The sequence below is a fragment of the Zootoca vivipara genome, chromosome 6 (genome assembly GCF_963506605.1).
Source record: "Zootoca vivipara chromosome 6, rZooViv1.1, whole genome shotgun sequence".
NCBI classification, from domain to species: domain Eukaryota; kingdom Metazoa; phylum Chordata; class Lepidosauria; order Squamata; family Lacertidae; genus Zootoca; species Zootoca vivipara.
The window spans coordinates 40,665,565-40,686,018 of record NC_083281.1 but is presented as its reverse complement, the minus strand read 5'-3'; the positions used below and the strand labels follow the sequence as shown (position 1 = coordinate 40,686,018).

The following is a 20,454-nucleotide window of genomic DNA, read 5'->3' as shown; positions in this document are numbered from 1 at the left end:
ATCAACAAGTGGTGCATTTCTGCACTATGGATGAAGGAGCTGATCATGGGGGGGGGGGGAGGACTGGGGACCTCTGTGAAGAAGTTGTGGGCCAGAAAGGGTTGTGATTGGGCTTGCAGAGCTTGGAAGGCAGGAGGTAAAACTTAGGCTGCTGGTGGTAATACCCACTGCTAGTAGACTGGGGGTTGTGTGTTTCCACTTTTGAAAGTCAGTGTGGCATTGTGAACAGAATGCTGTACTTGAATAAAGGTAAAGGGACCCCTGGCCATTAGGTCCAGTTGTGACCGACTCTGGGGTTGCGGTGCTCATCTCGCATTATTGGCTGAGGGAGCCGGTGTGCAGCTTCCAGGTCATGTGGCCAGCATGACAAAGCCGCTTCTGGCGAACTAGAGCAGCACACGGAAACGCCGTTTACCTTCCCACCGGAGCGGTACCTATTTATCTACTTGCACTTTGACGTGCTTTCGAACTGCTAGGTTGGCAGGAGCTGGGACTGAGCAACGGGAGCTCACCCTGTCGTGGGGATTTGAACCGCTGAGCTTCTGATCTGCAAGCCCTAGGCTCTGTGGTTTAACCCACAGCGCCACCCGCATCCCATGCTGTACTTGAATAGGAGGGAGCAAATTAAGATCAACTGACCTAACGCAGGGTTGTATCTAACTACGTTTTACTCAGAGCTGCTCCATTGTGATTAATAGGTTAGCTTAGTCTTGCTCATTCATTTTTTATGGGTCTAGTAGGACTAGCATTGGCTACAAACCATGTTCTTCTATCATCATCCTACTACTATCCTTTTGAGATTTAGACCACTGGAATTAATCTATTTTTCTTTCTTTCTTTCCACCTGTCAAACTTTTGAACAGCTTTGTGGTGCTGATCATCCCGTGTGCTCTGCCTTAGATGACAAGGACGTGGCTTTCATAATATCTAGCACCAGAGTCAAATTAAGCCCTCCACCTCCACCCACCCAATGGCAAAACTGTTTGTATGTAGCATTATATGTTTATCAGCACAACTCTTCCATGATTGCTGGTGCCGGTGAAATGGAGCAAACACCTTCCATGTGTTCAAAGAACATGTGAAAGGATTACACAGGCTGCCCCCTTCCTTGCTGATGCACCCAAGAATGCCTCCCTCCAACTATGTGAATGGAGCTTCTCCATGCAAGTGGGGGACATGACTGGATCTCTGTTCATAGATGAATGCACCAGTGGCAGAGGGACACACAATCCCCTATTAATGTATGTGGGTTTTCTTCTGTCTTACACCACTGCCTCAGAAATCTCAGGTAGGTAGCCGTGTTGGTCTGACAAAGTTGAAATATAAAATAAAAATTTTAAAAATTGCCCAGTAGCACCCTAGAGACCAACTAAGTTTGTTCTTGGTATAAGCTTTCATGTGAAAGCCTATACCAAGAACAAACTTAGGGATATATATATATATATATATATATATATATATATATATATATATATATATATATATAGGTTTTTGCATTGATTTTTATATATATTCAGAAATCTCAGTCATAGAGATCTGTGAACCATTGAAAGCCAGAGTCCAACTTCCTCGAGCTTAATCATTGATAATTTCCTAACAGAAGGTCTGTCTTGATTGTGCCTATCCTAAACATAAACCGACTTCTACTGGGTTTTTATCTCTGAGGGTTACAGGAGCAGTGCAGGCTGCTGTGACAGAGGCATGCTCTCTTTTTTTTGTACAAAATATGGAAAGACAACATTTTCGGGAGCTGGCTTCCTGTTCTCAACATTGTGTCATCCATACTGGGCACAGTGCTGTAAATAATCATTTCTACAGCAGGCTGGCAGTAGGGATGAGACTGCCAAGTCTATGCCCTCTTCCTGGCCAGGACTGGAGCAAATTAAGAATGATCATGGACCTCTAAGGTTCTAAATGCTCAGGTAGAGTGCTCTTCCTCGAAGTGCTTTGTGGAAAAGCTCTGTGGCTACAAATTTCTCAGGTTTTTTTCCTAGGGGCGACCCATAGCTCACCTTGCACTGGTCCGTTTTCCATTAACTCCTTCTGGATCTCTTTCTCCTGCAAGCAGACGGAAGAGTATCAAAGCATTTTACAAACATATCATAAACAGCTTTAAAAAAAAACAACCAGAAAAATGATACTTTGTAAAAAAAATTCCTCCCAATATTCTCCACCATTTTTGATGGCAGATCCCATTGATAGCACCCCAGAATGATGCATAGGCTAGGACTCGGTGGAAGATGCGAAAGGTGGTCAGGATGCCAGCATAGTTGATGCTGAAGCTGCAGGAAAATACTGCTTTGTGACAAAAGAAAGAAAATATGCTACTGCATCTTTTAAGAGTGATCTCCACCAGAAATAAAGTACTGGGACCCTGCCCACCCCACCACAAATATAGATATGCCCACCAATGGGATAGAGGATTTAAAGAGCCATTTGCGCACAGCTCTAGCTTGAAAACCCTGCCCAGAACGATCAGCTGTGCTCAGCCCAACCTCTACAGCACTCACGTTAGAGGAGAGGCGATACGCAGGGGTGGACTGGAAGATCTCATTGGAGTCCGTCCATGGGTTGGGGCAGCGTGCCGTGGCTTGTCTCTTGCCCCGGCCTGTGGAGCGGCTATGCATCATGCAAGGGGTTGCAGGCGGGGTGCTGTCTTTTTCCTGGCTGGTGAAAGGGTAGCATTCGTCCGTCACCACTCTGGAAGACCAAATGTGCAGGAGAGTGAAAGAAGAAAAGTATGAGATTTTGTAGGTAACTGAACGGCTTATTTGGAGACTTGCCCACTACCAAGGGTGATGTTACGAACATGGTATGTATGTACCTTAAAAAAACAAAACAAAACCCTCTAACTAGGAGTCACCCAGGATGGGGAACTACTGGGACAACACTAGCAGGGAAGTGCTTATTCAACCCTTCCCTCCTATAGAAATGGAAGGGGGAAGGGATTCCCCCTCCCCAATCAGGAACACAGTATAGGGGGGGGGAAACAGTTTTAAAACACCTTCCCCATGTGTCATGATCCTGATCTCCCACCCCTTGCCCCCCACCAAGCTGCAGTTATTTATAGCTTTTTTAAAGATACAAGGAATGCCAACCCACGTGCCTAATGCCACGGGTTGTTCGGCCTCAAGTCTTTACATGCAACTCCTTCAAGGCAACTTCCGTTCCCACCCTCCCTTCCCCACACCTGCCACCCCCCCCCCACTAGTTGATACTTTCCCCAGCCTTCTAGCCTTCCCGGTCATCAAGGAATAATAGCCCCCCCCCCAAGCCCCATAACAAGGCCGGAACAGTATTGCCTAACAGTTTTCAAAACACGTGACAAGGAGAGTAATGGAGGCTGTTCTGCGAAAGACAATGTGTACATAGGAAGTTGCCTTATTCAGAGTCAGGCCACAGGTCCATCCAGCTCATTAGACAGTAATATGCCAAGGGACTGTTCTACCGTTGAACTTTGTTTCTTCCCCATGACTGCTCTTGTGTGCATTTTTTTGGGGGGGGGATTCTTATTCCATGCAAGCTGGTGGTAAAGCACCCCATGCAGACTCAAACTCCCCAGAATCTTCTGCAATGCACTGGGCTCTACTCCAACAGCCTGCTGTAAAATGACGATGGCTGAACATTTGAGTTTAAGTCAAATTCAGCATATGATCCCTTAGTTCTTTCTACCTTCATGGACTCACGGCTGAGCCAGAACTGGGAGCCTGGCAGAATCTGGGAGGTCCAAAAGGGTTCTGGAAAGCCTCCAGTGCTACACTAGGCCATGCCACATCTGCACAGAGACCTTTTCTGTCCCGTGCATGTCGACGACCTCATCAACTTGCATTGCCACGCCAGGCTCAATTCCTGAAAGTGACAAAAATGGACTTTTCTGTACAAACTCACCCCCTCCTGCGCAGGAACCACCAGGCCCCGTCAATTCGGCCCCCGCTGCAGCCTTGCTGGTTGCGAGTGTTGCAGGAGAGGAGGTTCTGGGGCGATAAGGCGGGAGTCATGTGTCCCATGGAGTGGATGGAGATCCTGTCTGAGGCCACCGCTGGTGAGAAGACACATGTGGTAAGAAGTCTGGAGAGCTAGTAATGAGGATGAAGCCTGTTTCTTGAATCACAGGAGCATTGGCATTGTGCTACAGTTGATGTAGCTCTCCTGTTTGGATTTTCAAAGCATAAGGAATCTCCAGATTTAGGGAGGAGAAAGTGAGGGGCAGCAGTAGTTGGAAGAGAACGCCGGATGGACGAGGGGGAACTAAAGGGGGTACCAGGGGTTCACAATCTGCATTAAGATGAGGTATGGCTGCCCCCTCTACGCGTGAGAAGTCCAGGGCGTTGCTTGAAAGAAGTGTGCCTCCCTATGAGTGATGCCCTATGAGTCCCTAAGAACCTGTACAATGGGAGGAAGAGGCAACATAGTGTCACAGCAGGAGGGTGGGACAAGCACCGTGATAATAATCAGGGACACGGACATGCCAGGGATGTTGGAAAGGAGCCAGTACTGCTATTAAGATTTACAGGCCTCTGAAGATGTGTGAGTCAATGAATGAGTCCCATTTCCAGAGCACCTAGAAGAACTGGCAGTAGATTGCCAGGTACAGAAAACATTTGAATAGGTAGGAACAGGTTACCCTAGCCTACCCCACCCCCAAGTAGAGCATCAGGAAGGTAGCAGAAGACACGCCCTCTCCCTGCTCCATCATTGTTATGGCACATTTTTTCCACTTGTGAGGTGAGGTACCTGCAGTAGAAAAGGCCCAGGATCCAGCACAGTTGCCCTGGTCCAGCGGCTCATGGATCATTCCAGGCCACTTCTCAGCAGCGTTGAAATGGGAAGGCAGCACCTCACTGGCGTCCATATTCATCTACAGAAAGAGGGGGAAGCAGGAGAAGGGTGTCACTTGAGAGCAGGGAAATGTACCCAGGATTCACAGTGGAAACAGCAACAGGAACCAGGCCAGGGATATTCATATCTTGCAACAGGCTCGCCTTGGTTCCTGCTTCAAGATACTCCCTCAGGCAAAATGGTTGGTTCTCCTGCTCCAATTTAGGGCTAAAGAAGAGGTTTTCCGGGGGGAAGTGGCAGGGCAAAGGGCAAAGCTGCCCAGACCCATGCCTAGACAGCATGGGACAAGTGGAAAAGCTCTTGAAGCCCATGCTTTCTAGGACAGGAGGACTAAGCGGAACAAGCCCTGAGAGAGAGTCAAGAAACCAGAATACAAGCTGTGTAAAATTTCCTGCCCTTTCCTGCATCTTCCCCTCTCAGCTTACACAACCTTGAGAGTTCCCACGTTGCTCGGTCACAAAGCAACAAGAGCAAGAGCAAAAATTGCTCAGGCTTGGAATCACGTCCTGTTCTGTTGACGGACAGCTTGTGCTCGTAGCCCAACAGACAAGGTCTCGTCGCTTCCCTTGCTGGAAAAGTGGGGCCTTCAGTCCAGCCTGGCCTCTTCCCTTTCCTTGTTCTAAAAAGAGAGCAGGGATCTGGGGGCCAAACTGGTTTGATTCCTCTGACATTTCAGCTGGCTTCCTTTGGTCTGGGGAGCAGATTACGTCAGGGATAATGCACTGCTGAATCAGCAGCCTCTGCCAATGTCCTGAGGGGCTGCAGTGGCCTTCCCAGGAGTGGGAAAGAACAACACAGCCAGAAAAAGACAGGACTGAAATTGCTGAAGCAGCATGAGTTTGTTTGCAAACATCTCCAGGGCCCCCAGAGTCTCTGGATTGTTTTGTAGATTGTATGATTTATGGTGCATTTGTATTGTTCTATTATGTTCTATCGTGTTAGTGTTATTTATTGTTTGTAAACTGGTTTGGGATTCATTTGAATGAAAAGCGACATAGAAATACAATAAACCAAATCAAACCCTTCTCTTAACAAAGTCACATATCTTCCCTCTTTTCCCCCCACACACACAAAAAATGTGTAAGTGACCTCCCTCTTATAATGGAGATGGTAAGCAGGGCTTTTTTTCAGCTGGAACTCACCAAAACTCAGTTCAGGCACCTCTCAGGTGGGCACTATTGTCATTATAAGTGAACAAGGGAGGTGTTCATGGTGAGTTCCGGCACCTCTTTTCCTAGAAAGATACCAGTGATTGTAAGCCTTCCTGATTTAGAGCTCAGCATTCCAGGCCATCCTCATTACTGCCACTGTAAGGACTGGATGCTTGACTAGATGGGCTTTTGGCCTGATCCAGCAGACTCTCCATATCCCCCCCTTTTTTTTAACTTACTGTCAACAGGTAACAAAAACACGCTTGAAACTGACCTCTCAGAAGCCAAGGGGTAACTGGATGTGAGTTTCAGGGCTCTCAGAACTACATGCCTGAAATCTGTCCCTTGTCCCTTCTGACACAACTGGGAAAATTATACATGTACACACGTTCTTTTGTATTTAATTTTTCACAGTCCTATGCTCAGAAATGCAGAGGAAGAAAACTCCCGGGCTTTGGAATGAAGAGGCTCAGAATGAGCCTTTCTGGGTTACACACCAAGCAAGACTTACATGGAGTTCATTCATGTTCATGACAGCAGTGGGGGGTTTGATGGTGCCAAGTCGATACTGGATGCCCTCCTCTAGCGTCATGCCCCAGAACTGGCTGTAGTTGGAGGCTCTCCAGCTAAAGAAAGATGGAAGAGACTCCATTGAGAAGATGAACCTTTGCTCAGGGAGACCCTGAGAGATCCATTAGAGAGAGTGCCAGCATTCAGAGTTGCTGGGGTCTGTTACACAAACTGTGAAGACTCTGCTGATCCTTAAGTGTGCTAATGCTTTTTGGCATCAGTCGCTGTGATGTTCAGGCTGGAGAAAGCTTTTGAAGCTCCCAAACGATAGACCAGGAGGGAGAGAACATGCCAGTCGAGCTCCTCACCAAGAATAATAGGCCACAGACACAAACACAGGGACCAGAACCTGCAACAGACCCAGATTCCAATCCTGTCTCCACAGCTCCTAATAAAACACTATTGCAGATCCTAATAATGTCAGCCAGAATGTCAAGGGGACACCGACCAGCTCATCTTACATGATGGCAATATCTCGTTATGCATCCTACATAAGACCAACAGAACAACCACTGTGCAATAAGCATAAACGGACATAAACTTGACACTTGAAATAGCATTTAAAAAACAAACAAGCCAACAACTGTGGAGGAGCATTTCAGTGTACTTGGACACTCTGCCATGAACCTTGTTCTTGAACAAAGGAACTTCAAAAGAAAACTGAAGCATGAAACCAATGAATCACAATTTTTCAAGAGGTACTATTTTTCAAGAGGTTCAAGTCTACTAGCTGCCTTAAATCAGGATAATGGGTTGACTCTTCAGGTGAACTGAGCTTGGGGAACAATATCCATGAGGGTCCTTGCTTGGGTTCCACAGACCCCTAGGCCACTCGCCTCAGGTACAGTATCAGGAACTTGTTCCAGGCCCTCAGCTAGTGCTACAACATCTCCAGATCCAGCCAACCTATCATTTTATGACACTGAGGTCAAGGCTGGAGCAATGGCAGCTTTTTCTTTAGGCCCACAGCTTTGACAACAAGCCTCAAAATGGTGGATATGTGGCTCCCCTCCTCACCACTGCTACACCTCCCTCGGAATGGAGACCGCCAACTTTTGTTGGACCCCTCCTCCCTAGCAGCCTGCTTGATTTGTCAAATTGAGGCTCTTATTCTTACCCATAATTCCCTCTGTTGACGGCATCTATCATATCCCCATTGATGAGGCAAGCATGGTTTTCACAGGACCATCGCCCATTTCCTTCGCAAGTGCTGAGAAGAGAAGACATGGGAAACGTTAGATATACGAAGCTACAGAAGAGTGGTGAGCTAGTAGCCAAAGGGAGATACTTCCAGAAGTCTAGATCCAGCAGTGGCCTGCAAGGTGGTGTGGAGCCACCATCCTGACACCAGCTTTGCTGACACTTACCTGAATGCAGGGAAGCTGGGCAAGGAGGCGATGCCATTGGGGCTGTGCAGGCCCAGTGGCAGAGCCAATCCAACACACTCCCTCTGGTGTGTCCAAGCAACTTCAACCTCACCACCACCCTGCTTTACATCAGGGGTTGCCAATGCACTGCATGAAGGTGCCATAGCACCCACCAAGTTCTTCACTGAGCTCTGAGCCTTGTGGAACCAGGTGCAGATCACATGAGGATCAAACTCATAACAGTACAAAGGAGATAGGTGATGAGCCAGGGCGGACCACAGCACAGATATAACAGAGGCAGTTCTGACTTCTATAGGAACCTAGGAAGCTGCCTTAAACTGTGTCAGAACGTCTAGCTCAGTGTTGTCTACACTGATTGATAATGACTCTCCATGGTTTAAGATAGAGGACTTTCTCAGCCCTGCCTGGAGACACCAAGGATTGAATCTGGGACTCTTTGCAGGCAAAGTAAATGCTCTACCACTTAACTACAGCCCTTCCTGCCACCTTCCCTCACAGGACTTTTTTCCCATCATCCTGGCAGCATTTTTGCTGCCATCCTCTGAATCTGCTCCAGTGTGTCCACATACAAATTCAGAGTGCAGTGACTACAGAAAGACACAGAGCTCCAAGCGAGGTCCGACTAGTGCTAAGAGCTTTATTTACTTATTGGAACAGGCTCCTTTATTAAAGAAAGCTTGGGATTCTGAGGATGTTGGATGTGGAAGGGCTCAGTGGCAGGACATCTGCTTTGCATGCAGAATGTTCCAGGTTAAATTCTCAGGATCTGCAGGTGGAGCTGGGGGAGACCAGTCTGAAATCCTGGAATGCCACTGTTAGGTCAGTGTGGGCAATATTGAGCTGGATTGACCAGACTTGGTATACGCACTCAACCCCCTCCCCTCTGTGTGTGTCTGTGTATGCTTAGACCAGGCATGTCCAACAGGTAGATCGTGATCTACCGGTAGATCACTGGATGTCTGCGGTAGATCACTGGTAGATCATTGGCTCCCCCCAAAGAAGCTGAACAACTGTGGCTCCCCTAAAAAAAGCTCAACATTCTACCTCCTCCCTGAAAAAACTCAACAACTTTGACCTTCCCCCAAAAGGGGGCCTTCCTCCTTCCTAAAAAAAGCTCAACAATTTTGACCTGAACCCCCCAAAAGAGGGTAGACCACTGCCAGTTTTTAACTCTGTGAGTAGATCGCAGTCTGTTGGGAGTTGGCCACCCCTGGCTTAGACCAAGCTCCCCCTGCACATGGTCTATGTCCAGGCCTGCTGCAAACACATTGCTAGCACAAGGTGCCCTAATCCTTTTCACGAAGCCTTCAGGAAACACGGTGGCCTTGCTGACGAGGAGCCAATTCCAACATTAGCTATGCTTCATAGAACGCTTGGCATTTTCTCTTGGCCAAAAGGCACTTTATAAAGCAACAACAATCCTTTCCCCCACCCCCTTCCCCATCCTGAAGGGTTTTGTCCTTTTACGGACCTGCCTGGCAGCAACACTCTCCCCTTAGAGTCTGTATCCTGCCAGGGCCTGCTGAGCAGTTAACTGGAGCTCAGTCGGGACTCTGTTTAACCCTCATCTTCCCTTTGCCTTTCAGACCACAAGGACAGCTTTGTTGCTGGGTCTGGTCAAAGGCCCATCGAGTCCAGCACCATGTTATCAACGCCATGGTGAACATAATAACAAAAGGGAAAAAAGAGCCTGCCAGATCAGGCCAATGGCCCATCTAGTTCAGCATCCTATTTTCAGAGCCGCCAACAAGATGCCCATGGGAAGCCTAGAAACAGGACCTGAGCACAACAGCATTCTCCCCACTTCTGACTCCCAGCAACTGGTATTCAGAAGCATTACTGCCTCCAACCATGGAGACAGAGGCTAATAGCCACTGATAGCTTTCTCCTCCATGAATTTGCCTAATTCTCTTTTAAAGCCATCCTAGTTGGTGGCTCTCACTGTCTCCTGGTGGAGTGAGTTCCATAGCTTAACCATGCCCTGTGTGTATTGTGTTTACACATAATAATAATAATAATAATAATAATAATAATAATAATTGTAGTAGTAGTCATTTTATTTGCATCCAGCCCTTCTGACTGTGTTGCCCTAGCCACTCTAGGCGGCTTCCAATCCAGCAAATACAAAAGCATAATGAAGCATCTTTATTCATTCAGCTCATTTCAACGCATTTCCTTGTCACTTTCCTAACTGCAAAAGTCCACACAAGTTTTTAAAGCAGATTTGTTGTTGTGTGGATTTGCTAAGCAGTGCAAACTGAAAGTTCTAGCATGTGCTCAGATTCCTTCTGCCAAATGCTGGCAGTCTGAAGGGAACCTTTGGCAGTGAGACTTTAACTGGGGGGAAAAATGCTTCTGTGATCAAAGAGCCCAACTTACCAGAAGTTGCAGTTATCTCTGTAGGTTGAGCCTGTTGGAAACTTGTGTCCATTACGGATGCAGGCTGGAAAAGAGGGAATAAGGAGAAAACTAGGATGGGAAACTGAGTGCATATGGATCCATATAGGTAGCAAGAAGGCTTGCATTTTGGTGGAGGGGCTCAACCTCCCAATATCAGGATTCAGTGCAGTGTTCTATACAACTGTTTACTGCTGTGGATGCTGGGAAAGCAATATTTAGGCTGATTTCTTGTACTAATATGTCATGCTTATATTGCTTTATATTTATGGCACACTTATATTTGAATTTATCATACAGTGGTCCCTCGACTTACGAATTACTCGACATCCGATGTTTTCGACTTACGAAAGGGACAAATGCCCACAAGCTTATGAATTCTTCTACATCCGAATGGAAACCGTTGGCGGTTTTAAATGCGGTTTCCTCGACTTACGAATTTTAAATGCGGATTCCTCGACTTGTGAATTTTTCCGATTTTTTTTTCCTATGGGAAACCGCTTTTCAACTTACGAACTTTTCGACCTACGAATGTGCATTCAGAATGGATTGAGTTCGTAAGTCGAGGGACCACTGTACTTTATTGTATTTTCTTTTCTATTCTGTCCATCACTTTGGGGGCATTTGGGCCAAAAAGCAGTATATATGTATGTATGTACGTATGTACATGCGCGCGCATGCACACACACACACACACACCAGCCATAACCAATGGGAACCAGCAATGGAGGATAGTCTCCTGATTGCTGGGAATATCTCTCTAGCTTTTGGAATGCAACCTCCATCAGAGTTTGGGAAGGCAACACTCTGCTCCAGCTAGTGGGAGGGGCAGCAGAGAAATGGTCTGGGAACCAGTTGCGCAGTTTCAAACCAGCTAAAATCAGAAAGGGAAGAAAGAGAAAGAGCTGAGACCACTGCTTGGGTGTAGTTGCTGGTGTTTAAGGGCTTCTATTAACCCCTGGCATGCTCTGATTGTATACTATAAACACATCAAATATTACAAAATACATCATTAAGCCTTCAGGGCTTTATCATACGAGCTAAACCCTGTAGCACGTTTCTTGTAATTCCTCACTAAAATATTATAAGGCATGTTGGGGGAACCAACACACTGATGTAGCCTGGCTTAATTACGTACCACTCCCTGGTTCTGGAGCAACAATAACTTACTGTTTAGAAGCTTCCCTCTCTCCATAAATGTACATGGAAAGTATGGAATAAATTCTACCCTTTTAACCTTTCCAGAGTACAAAAGGCTGGTTGAAGCTTGCAAAGGTTGAACTGTATAAAATCTCACTGTGTTCAGTAGAGTTCGCACTCCTGCTCTGAGGCTTTGGATTGAGAGCTCAGGGTCAAAGTTTGATTCATTCAAGGCTCGGCGAAGGCTGGAGCATGTTTCAAATGCCATTTTCCAAGTCAGGCTTGGAAAATGCGAAGGGAGGGGTGAACCCTAGCTCATAAGAAGATAGGAAGAGCCTGCTAGTGTCCCATTGGAGTCCAGAAGATACAGAACATTCCTAGTTGCGTAGGGTGAGGCAAGGGGCAGGTTTCAGGCATGTAATTCTGCTCCATGAACCCCGAAACTCCTGTGCGGTTACCCCTCTGCCTTCTGAGAAGTCAGTTTCAAGAAGATATGTGTTACCTGTTGGCAGTAATGTACAGAAACGTAATGATATACAAAGAGACCTGCTGGAACAGGCCAAGGACCTCTTCTCACAGTGGCCAATCAGATGTCTATAGGGATCCCACAAGCAGGACCTGAGGGAAGCAGCACTTGCTCTTCACCTGCAGCTTCCAGAAACTGGTACTGTATTCAGAGGGACGTTGCCTCTGGCAGTGGAGGTGGAACAATGTGAATGTGATAATGCATGATCTTGTGTCAGTAACAGAAGGTGGTGTTCCTGACTAGCTTGCAAGTCAGGAAGCCTCCTTTGAGAAGGTTGTCTCTGCCATGAACTCAGCAGCACCCCCAATGCCCTGGAGGATGGCTATCTCTCAGTGTAGGCAATACTGTACTAGAGGGGTCAATGGCCAGAAGGCAGGACATTTGATTTGCAAATCATTTATTGTTATTATTATTAATTATTATTCACTTTAGGGAGAGCTGGGAATGTGCCCGGTCTATAACCCTGACAGCCATTGCCAGTCAGTGAGGACAAGGCTGAGCTAGATGGACCAATGGTCTGGCTCAGAATTACGTTGCTTCCTACATCTCCGGATAAGGTACCTCCCAATGTGAAAAATAGCAATAAACATGACAATTTATCTGAGTATCCACAAAGTGCATTTTTCTCACCACTGGGGGGTGGGTGTGAAATAGTCCATGCACACCCAAACTTGAGAGTGTGGAATTGGTTTCCCGGCTAGGGTTCAGCACTGTTCTTTTTAGAAATTAACTGCTTGGAGAAAATTTAGCCCAAAATGAAAATTTCTATTTCTCCTTTGGGTTCAGCTTTGATGGGGTTAAACGTCTTATTTCAGAGGGAAGCCAGAGCCCTGAGGGAAGCTGAAGGCATTCCCCACCACCAGCCCTTCTATGAGAAGCTCAAGAGAAAGGCGCCTATTGTTTTTAAGCAAGGATGGAAGGGGAAATCACATTTTCCTTAAAGGGGGTCAAGGGGATTTTGCAGCTGCTGCGGAAGTATCCCTACTGGGACTCTGGGGGCTGTGATTGTGCCAAAGGCATATTTGCTTGACACATCTAGTAGAGGCAGATTTAAGGGCCCAAAGACTGACGTCTCCAACATGTGGGCGGGGGATGGGGGATGGGAGAATCCCAATATCAATAAATCCACACATTTAATCATAAGGTTGGTCTTTCCCAGATCAATCCAAGGGCTCGGTGGAACATTACAACAGCAGCCAGCTATATTCCTCTGGCGCCCCAATTATTTTATCTGTAAGCCTCCTTGAGTCCCAGTCTGGGGAAAAGGCAGGATGATGGTGGTGATGACTTGGCCCCAACACTGGGCACTCCAAAATGTACTGCCTCTTCTCTGGCTATCTTCTCCAATGTGGTGGTGCTGGCGGAGCCTGAAAGGAGCTGTGGACCAAAATATCTGGAGGGCATTTGGTTGATGAATGTGGCCTATCCCCTTCCAGGAATTTGTCTCTAATTCCGTATTAAAGTCACCCGGAGTAAAAAAGTCATTACTCCCTCTTGTGGCAGTGAGTTCCACAAATTAAATGCAGGTTGCCTGAAGAAGTGCTGCTTTCTATGCCGGCTTCCACAACAGACATTTACCATAGAATTATTGTTCTTTCTTCATCATTTTTTTTACAATGATGTCATTATCAAAACACTGCCAGCCTGTGTTTCCCTGTGCTCTGTTTTCTGCAGCATTTTTTTCAGACTGCAGGCAATCCAGTTTGGGGAGGAAGGATCAGAAGTGTAGCACAGACTCAGCCTGTCTCCTCTACAACTACTAGGTTTGGATGCGTTTGGTGATGAACTGGGCAGGTGAGTCTATCGCCATGCCCCTAAACTTTGGCACACCTCCAATAGGCACCATTCTATCCATGTGCTTATTTCTTTAATCAGTCTATGAATTTGGGCTTAAACACCATCTATGTATTTTTGTCTTTTTATATACCGTGTTTCTCATATTATAAGACACGTCTTATATTTATTTTTTCCTCAAAAAAAACCCACTATGGCTTATTTTCAAGGGATATCTTATTTTTTTCCTCCTCCTGCTGCGGCCGGCATTGCTGCTGCTCCTATCACTATGTCTTATTTTCGGGGTATGGCTTATATTCCTTGAATGCTTAAAAATCCTGCTATGGCTTATTTTATGGGTATGTCTTAAAATATGAGAAACAGGGTAAAAAAAGAAACCCACAATGGTTGTTAAACGAAAAAGCATTTTGTTGCAGATTTTAACCTGTGCCGCTCCAACTGACATCATTTTAGCATCATTAAAATACATCATTAGCATCATTAACAAAAATGTTGTAATTGCACAGTGGTGCCTTAAAAAATTTTAAAAATTGATCTGGGGGATTTTAATTTTTATCCTTAGCTAGAGGGCTAAGTCACATCCACTAGTCCAGTGGAAACAAAGTACAATGTGTATACAATGAAAGTGCCACAATCCCTGAAAATGTAGAAACTCTGTTGCAATTCCACATGGAGCTTGCAGTGAAAGAGCAATGCTTGGGTGGTGCTAGGAACCAACAGCCTGCCTGCTGTGACTTTCCTGCTGATCTGTTTCTACAATCTATAGTATTAACACAGAGGAAGAGAAAATGAAAACACACACACATGCAACCATTCATAATTGTCCAGCACAAACAGCCACTTATGCCCACAGACCCTTTACAGTATCTGCACAAGTCACAAACACCCATCTCAATACATCTAACCTCTTAAACAACTTTTCTCAACCCTGTGCCCTCCAGGTGACTTGGTCTACAACTCCCACCAGCACCCCAAGCAGTGTGGCCAAAGGCTGCTGCAAAGCAGCCCACATTTGTAGCCCCTTCCTCTCCCCTCAGACTCAACCTCCAGTGCTATGTATATATCTAACCACCAAACAGGCAATCCACCCGCAAGTAACCCACCTTGCTGCACAGCAAACGGAGGTTCGATGCCCAAACAGTACTCCCAGAAATCAGGGCAGCAGTCAGAGACAGTGCGGTTGCAGAAGAGGTCACAGTAGCAGATGGTGTCCAGGTATGGCACTGTGCAGCCATCATCCCTCCCAGGGCAGCAAGCATTACGGCGTTCGCAGTAAGAGCCTCCTGCGTCCCGGATCCCCCGCTCATGCAATCCTGGGGCCAGCTCCCTCCGCGTACGAGATGCCCGGATAGCAAGGGCCTCGCCTGCCAACAGCACGGTGGCCAAGAGAGTCCAGAAGGCCTTCATTCTTCTGTTTGATCTTCTGGGATCTGCAGGTCTTGGAGAACAATGAAAAGATGGAGAATCACACAGAGAAATCAATCTCCCTTTTACACTATGTGGAGCTTGGTTGGATACATACCAACTCCTGCATCCCATAAAATGATGCTCAAAGTGACTTACAATACAAAACCAAAACACAATGTGGAAAACTAAATGTTCAGTGTAATAACATCAAGGACAATACTTTCCCCCAGCAGAACAGAGTTTCAGGAACTCTGACCCAAATCAGAGCACCCCAATCGTGCCCCTGAAGGCAGACACTCACACCAAGCACCAGCAGCCCTTCCCATTGATGGTCTCCCTTGGGTTGCTCTGCACCCTGCCTGGCCTGACAGTCAATCCCCTCCATGAAACATGCAGGAATGTGCAGCAACCTCGGGAGCAATTTTGCAGGGGAGGGCGGGCAGTGCTCAACATTCAAATGTTTTGCCCCAACAGGAGCCTCCACTTCAGCTGGCAACTCAAGAGATCCTCTGAAGAAATCCCACGGGTCTCGCCAGCATGCTCTGGGCTTCCCTCGCTGGAAGATGGTGTTCAGCTTGACCTTCAGGTATCCAGGAGCACAGGGCTGCGCCAGCCAGAGCACGGTAATCGTTTCTCTTACATCCTCTGATATATCTGTCCCAGCCATTTTCCCTGAGCACAGGCTTTCCTAGCCAGGAATGTAAATCGGGACATTTTCCTGTTTATGCTGCCTTCAGGATGGAAAAAGAAAGCAAAAGGGTACAGCCTTGAACTCATGAGCTGAGCAGCTGAAAGCAGCCAATCAAATGAGATGGGGAGAGCATTGGGCGTTCTTCCAGGCTGGCTTTTACTGCAGGACAGAGGCACCTCATTTTTGCACCATCCTCAAAACATGATGCCAGCCTGAATTCCGCCCACCCCCGCCTCCAATTTAATTCAGATTTAATGAATTTCTGGGGGTAATCTGATAAGGTTTTTTTTTTCTTCTTCTCAAGATACCTGTTGCCAATTATACATTTGGAATTTGAAGCTAGAACTCCAAAGTAACTGTTTCTGAGCTGTGATTGAAGTACAAAGTTTCTCAAAAAAGAAATTGGAGGAAGGATGAGTCCCCTCACCTCTCATGTTAGAAAGACTGGGTGCTGGTGTCTGCTGTGCCCTGAAAGAGGAAGACGGCCTCTGCCCCATTCTTATTCCTTCTCTGGCATCTCCCCTGTGCCCTCCCATCTCATGGTCACCCGGGATTAAGAAGGCACCTTCTATGATCTCAGACTTCAGCAATGCAATAAGTTTTCTACTCTCAGCAGCAGCAATCTCAAGAGGAGGGCGGCTCAAGGTCAGAAGGCAAGGAAAGAATCTGGGTCTCTCCCCCCCCCCCACCCCAAACCTCTGCCTTGCTCTTCCAGATGCTAGGAAGTAGTGGGGCGTCATTTTGATTAACTGTCACCTTCTGACCTCAGTCGGCAAAGTCCACGGAAACACACAGTGCGGCTCATCAATCTGAGGAGGTGGAGCGTTCAAGAATGGCTCTCGTCTCGTGCAAGGCAGGGAATCTGGGCTTGCGCCTGTTGGTGTGCGGCTTATCTCCCTTTGAACTGTGGTGTTTGTTATGTGACTGTACAACTATGGAGGTTTTCCAGCCCAGAGGCTTTTCAAATGGAAGAGGGGTTTTTTAATTGAGTTCTTTTTGTTTTTTTTGTTTTAGTAGTGATGGGAAAAGATCTCCAAAAGACATAACTGCAAAACAGGGGAACTTTGTGTCCACTTTACAAGAGCGCAGTTTACACAGTGCACATAACACAATGTGCAACAGCTCCAGTCAATTCCACATCCTTCCTAGCGACACGGGCTGAGTGGCACCCACACCCTAGTTCCCCACCCCAAACACAAACATTAGCAGCATGTTCTAAATTTCACAGACAGTTATTAAATATAACCTTTCCTGGTGCACCTTTATTTAAACACATTGCTGATAAGGGAGTCCACACAAACACTCAGGACTGGGGGCCTTCCCTGGTAATCAGAACACTCCCCCCTGCTCAGACAAAACTCTTCTTCACTAACTAAACACAGGAAGGAGAAAGAACATTTATATGTTCAAGGCCCCCCCCCCAAAAAATACCCTTTCATTTGGGATTTCTTAAACTACATCAATTAGAATAGAACTAGAATAGAATAATTAGGGTTTCTTAAACTAGAATCCCACTCTTTATTTTGGGATGCACCAGGCTCCCCTTTCCTTCCTCAGATGCCTTAGGTGGGGGGGGGGAGGCTGGGGGGGTAGAGAGAATATGTAGTAAAAAAATTCCTTCTCACTTAGCAAGTTCTTTATATGGGTCTTTTAACTGGTTTCATTTTTATCCCACCCTTCTTCCAAAAAAGCTTGAGTGGGCTAATATACATACCAGTAGCTCTCTCTTCAGCTTTTATCCTTACAACAATCCTGTGAGGTAGGCTAGGTGGGCCCAAAGCCAACCAGTGAGCTTTGTGGCTGGACAAGGATTTGAACCCAGCTCTCCTCAGTCTGACACTAACAACGACAGCACCCTGGTTTTCTTGATCCACAGACTTCTGCACTCTGACCATTGTTTAGGAAGCATGGTGGCATGCCTGTGGTTCCAAGGCAGTCAGCCCCCGAGGCATTGACTAGACCCAGAGCTGCTTAGCTTCAGCAAGGTAGTGTCCTCAGGTGCCTTTAGACTGTACCCTGGACCTTGATCCCAGGGATGGGCAACCTGATGCCCTCCAAATGTTGTTGGACTCTGATCTGGAACCGTGATATAAATATGCTTAGCATTTTCCTTTGTAGCTTCAATTATATCATGATTGCCTAACGATGGACCCCTCGATTGTTGCTCTCACCTGTGCATGTAAGCATGGTTTTAGTAAGTTGGCAACCCTAGTAAGCAGAAGCACCAAGGCCAACTTGTGTATTTGGCAACCTGGCAAATCAATGACATTCAAGCACATGATACATTCAGATATAATACTTTTTTTAAAAAAATGCACCAACCCTCTTTATTCCATTCTATCCTGCATTCCCCCCCCTCCATTTTTTTCTGATAGACCTTTTGGGTGGTCAGTCAGATATGATGGGAGTTGGAGTCTGGAGGGCCACGAAGGAACATAGACCAAATACACCTTTGTCCACCTAGCTCAGTATTGCACACACTGGCTGGCAGCTCTCTTCAGACAGGGGACATCCCCAGCCCTGTGTGGAGATGCTGCGGGGTTGCGGTTGAACCCAAGACCAAAGCAAATGCTCTCCCACGGAGTTACAGTCCTGCACCCCGCACGTTTCCCCATCCCTCCCCTACCCCACGCTTCACACCTGGCCGCGCGTAACACTTACCCCACAAGCTTCCCAGCCTGAGGTCCAAACCTGGAAACGAGGTTCAGAGGAGTCTCAACAGGAGAAGGAAAACAGCCTCGCCTTCCTGCCCCGGTGATGCTCAGGCTCTGGCCAAGTTGGATTGCTTTTCACCCGGAGAGGAGCAGCCGAAGGGAAGGGCGGCGGCATACCAGAGAGGCTGATCTCCTGAAGAATCAGTTGCGCAGGAGAAGGCGCGGGCTTCGTAGACCTGAAAGGGGTGTGAGTTGCAGCTCGCAGGCAGACAGGCAGCGGCTGATCCTCGCCGAGGAAAAGTCCCTGGCAGGGGCGGCAGGAGCGGACGGAAGTCTCTCTCGCACTGCTGCCCGGGGATTCAAGCGTCTCTTATGTACCGGTATGCTTCCCAGCCCACCACCGGCTCCCTCGATGTAGTCCCGGCAACCAAGCCCGCCGCCTGCCTCTCCGGCCCGCCCAGCTTTACGCAGGGGCAGCGCGGAGGACCCTTCTGGGGTGGGGCGTGCAGTGGTAGCCTTGCCTAGTGGTGAGAGACGCAGCGCTAGGAAGGGACATTCCCCCTCCCTTCCTCGCTTTCTGTTTTTAAACGGTCGGCTTTTATCTGCTTTTAAAGCCTCTTTTATCGTTATTTTTAATGAACATCTTATCCTGTTATGTAAGCGACTTAGAGCTAGTTGTTGATTAGGCGTAATACAGTTGATTTTTTTTGTTTTAAATCATTCATTCAATGATTTCTCAAAGAAAGTCTCCAAGCGGTGTGCAAGTCTGGTTTTACGCAAAGCAGGACGAAAATACACAAACCAACTAGAAACAGTTAAAATCACTGAAAACAGTTATAGAATCAGTAAAGCTTTAAAGCAAAGTATACCTAAAATACAGTATACAGCTGCATGGGTCTGTTGAAACAGAAAAGTTTTCAGCAGGCAACTAAAACAGTATGGTGAGCGCACCTGCCTCATGCAAACTGGCAGGGAGACCCAGACTTGCTAAATAAATACTCATTCCTTTATGTAAACATTTACTCTCAGTTGCACCTCTGGAGGGGATCTAAGCATGGAATATGCACCACACTAAAATAAATACTGTAGCAGCTTAAAAAAAACAACTCCACAAGGTTCTAGTCCCTGTGACTGCAAACATGAGTGGAAGTCGTCTTTGAATTTCAGAAGCAAGCATGAACAACTGCTGAATGAAATCTAAATGGCACCAGGGCAGGGGGGTGTCTAATATACAGCACCTAAATATTGCTGGTCTTTCTGGAAATGTAAAGAGAAGGATGATGAACTTTATCATATGTGGTGGACATGCGAAAAAATTAAAAGATTTTGGGAAATGATATATAACGAATTGAATTTTTTTTAATACACCTTTCCCAAAAAACCAGAGGCTTTTCTATTGGGACTTATAGGACAGGAGATTGCAAAAGGAGACCAAGTATTATTTATGCATGCGACAACCGCGGCTAGGACTTTGTTAGCCCAAAAATGGAAAACGCGGGAGTTACCGACAATTGAGGAGTGGCAGACGACAATGATGGACTATGCTGAATTAGCAAGACTGACTAGCAGGATCCGAAACCAGGGAGAGGCAAGGTTCCAAAAAGACTGGAGTAAATTTGTGGACTATATGGAGAGGAATTGTAGAAGTTTAAAAACCCTTGCAGGACTGAAATAAATCCTACAAAATGACATTAAGTAGAAGGTGTAAAGGAACTGCGAGATAGGAGTGGACAAGAAAACCGAATGAGGGGAGGGAGGGAGGGAGGGAAGTCAAAGCTCGGCAGAGCACAGAGAATCCGAGATAGTTAAATAGATGTTAAAAGGAAATTTGTGTGTGTGTGTGTGTGTGTGTGTGTGTGTTTATTGTTTATTGTGTGTTGTTGTGTATGTTGTTGAA

General features: G+C 46.7%; 1 protein-coding gene across 1 annotated transcript in view; it reads right to left on the bottom strand.

Moving 5' to 3' along the window:
* The window catches only part of TINAGL1 (tubulointerstitial nephritis antigen like 1), a 28,643-nt gene extending 9,610 nt beyond the window's left edge, over nucleotides 1-19,033 (bottom strand). Inside the window, exons 1-9 of the mRNA XM_060275835.1 lie at nucleotides 18,565-19,033; nucleotides 14,909-15,243; nucleotides 10,328-10,391; nucleotides 7,678-7,770; nucleotides 6,502-6,616; nucleotides 4,735-4,858; nucleotides 3,889-4,039; nucleotides 2,511-2,700; nucleotides 2,013-2,058 (exon numbers count right to left, since the gene is read on the bottom strand). Of these exons, the coding sequence (XP_060131818.1) occupies nucleotides 2,013-2,058; nucleotides 2,511-2,700; nucleotides 3,889-4,039; nucleotides 4,735-4,858; nucleotides 6,502-6,616; nucleotides 7,678-7,770; nucleotides 10,328-10,391; nucleotides 14,909-15,212 (1,087 nt within the window). The 5' untranslated portion in view covers nucleotides 15,213-15,243; nucleotides 18,565-19,033. The remainder of the gene's footprint in view (nucleotides 1-2,012; nucleotides 2,059-2,510; nucleotides 2,701-3,888; nucleotides 4,040-4,734; nucleotides 4,859-6,501; nucleotides 6,617-7,677; nucleotides 7,771-10,327; nucleotides 10,392-14,908; nucleotides 15,244-18,564) is intronic.
* Nucleotides 19,034-20,454: the final 1,421 nt, after the last annotated feature.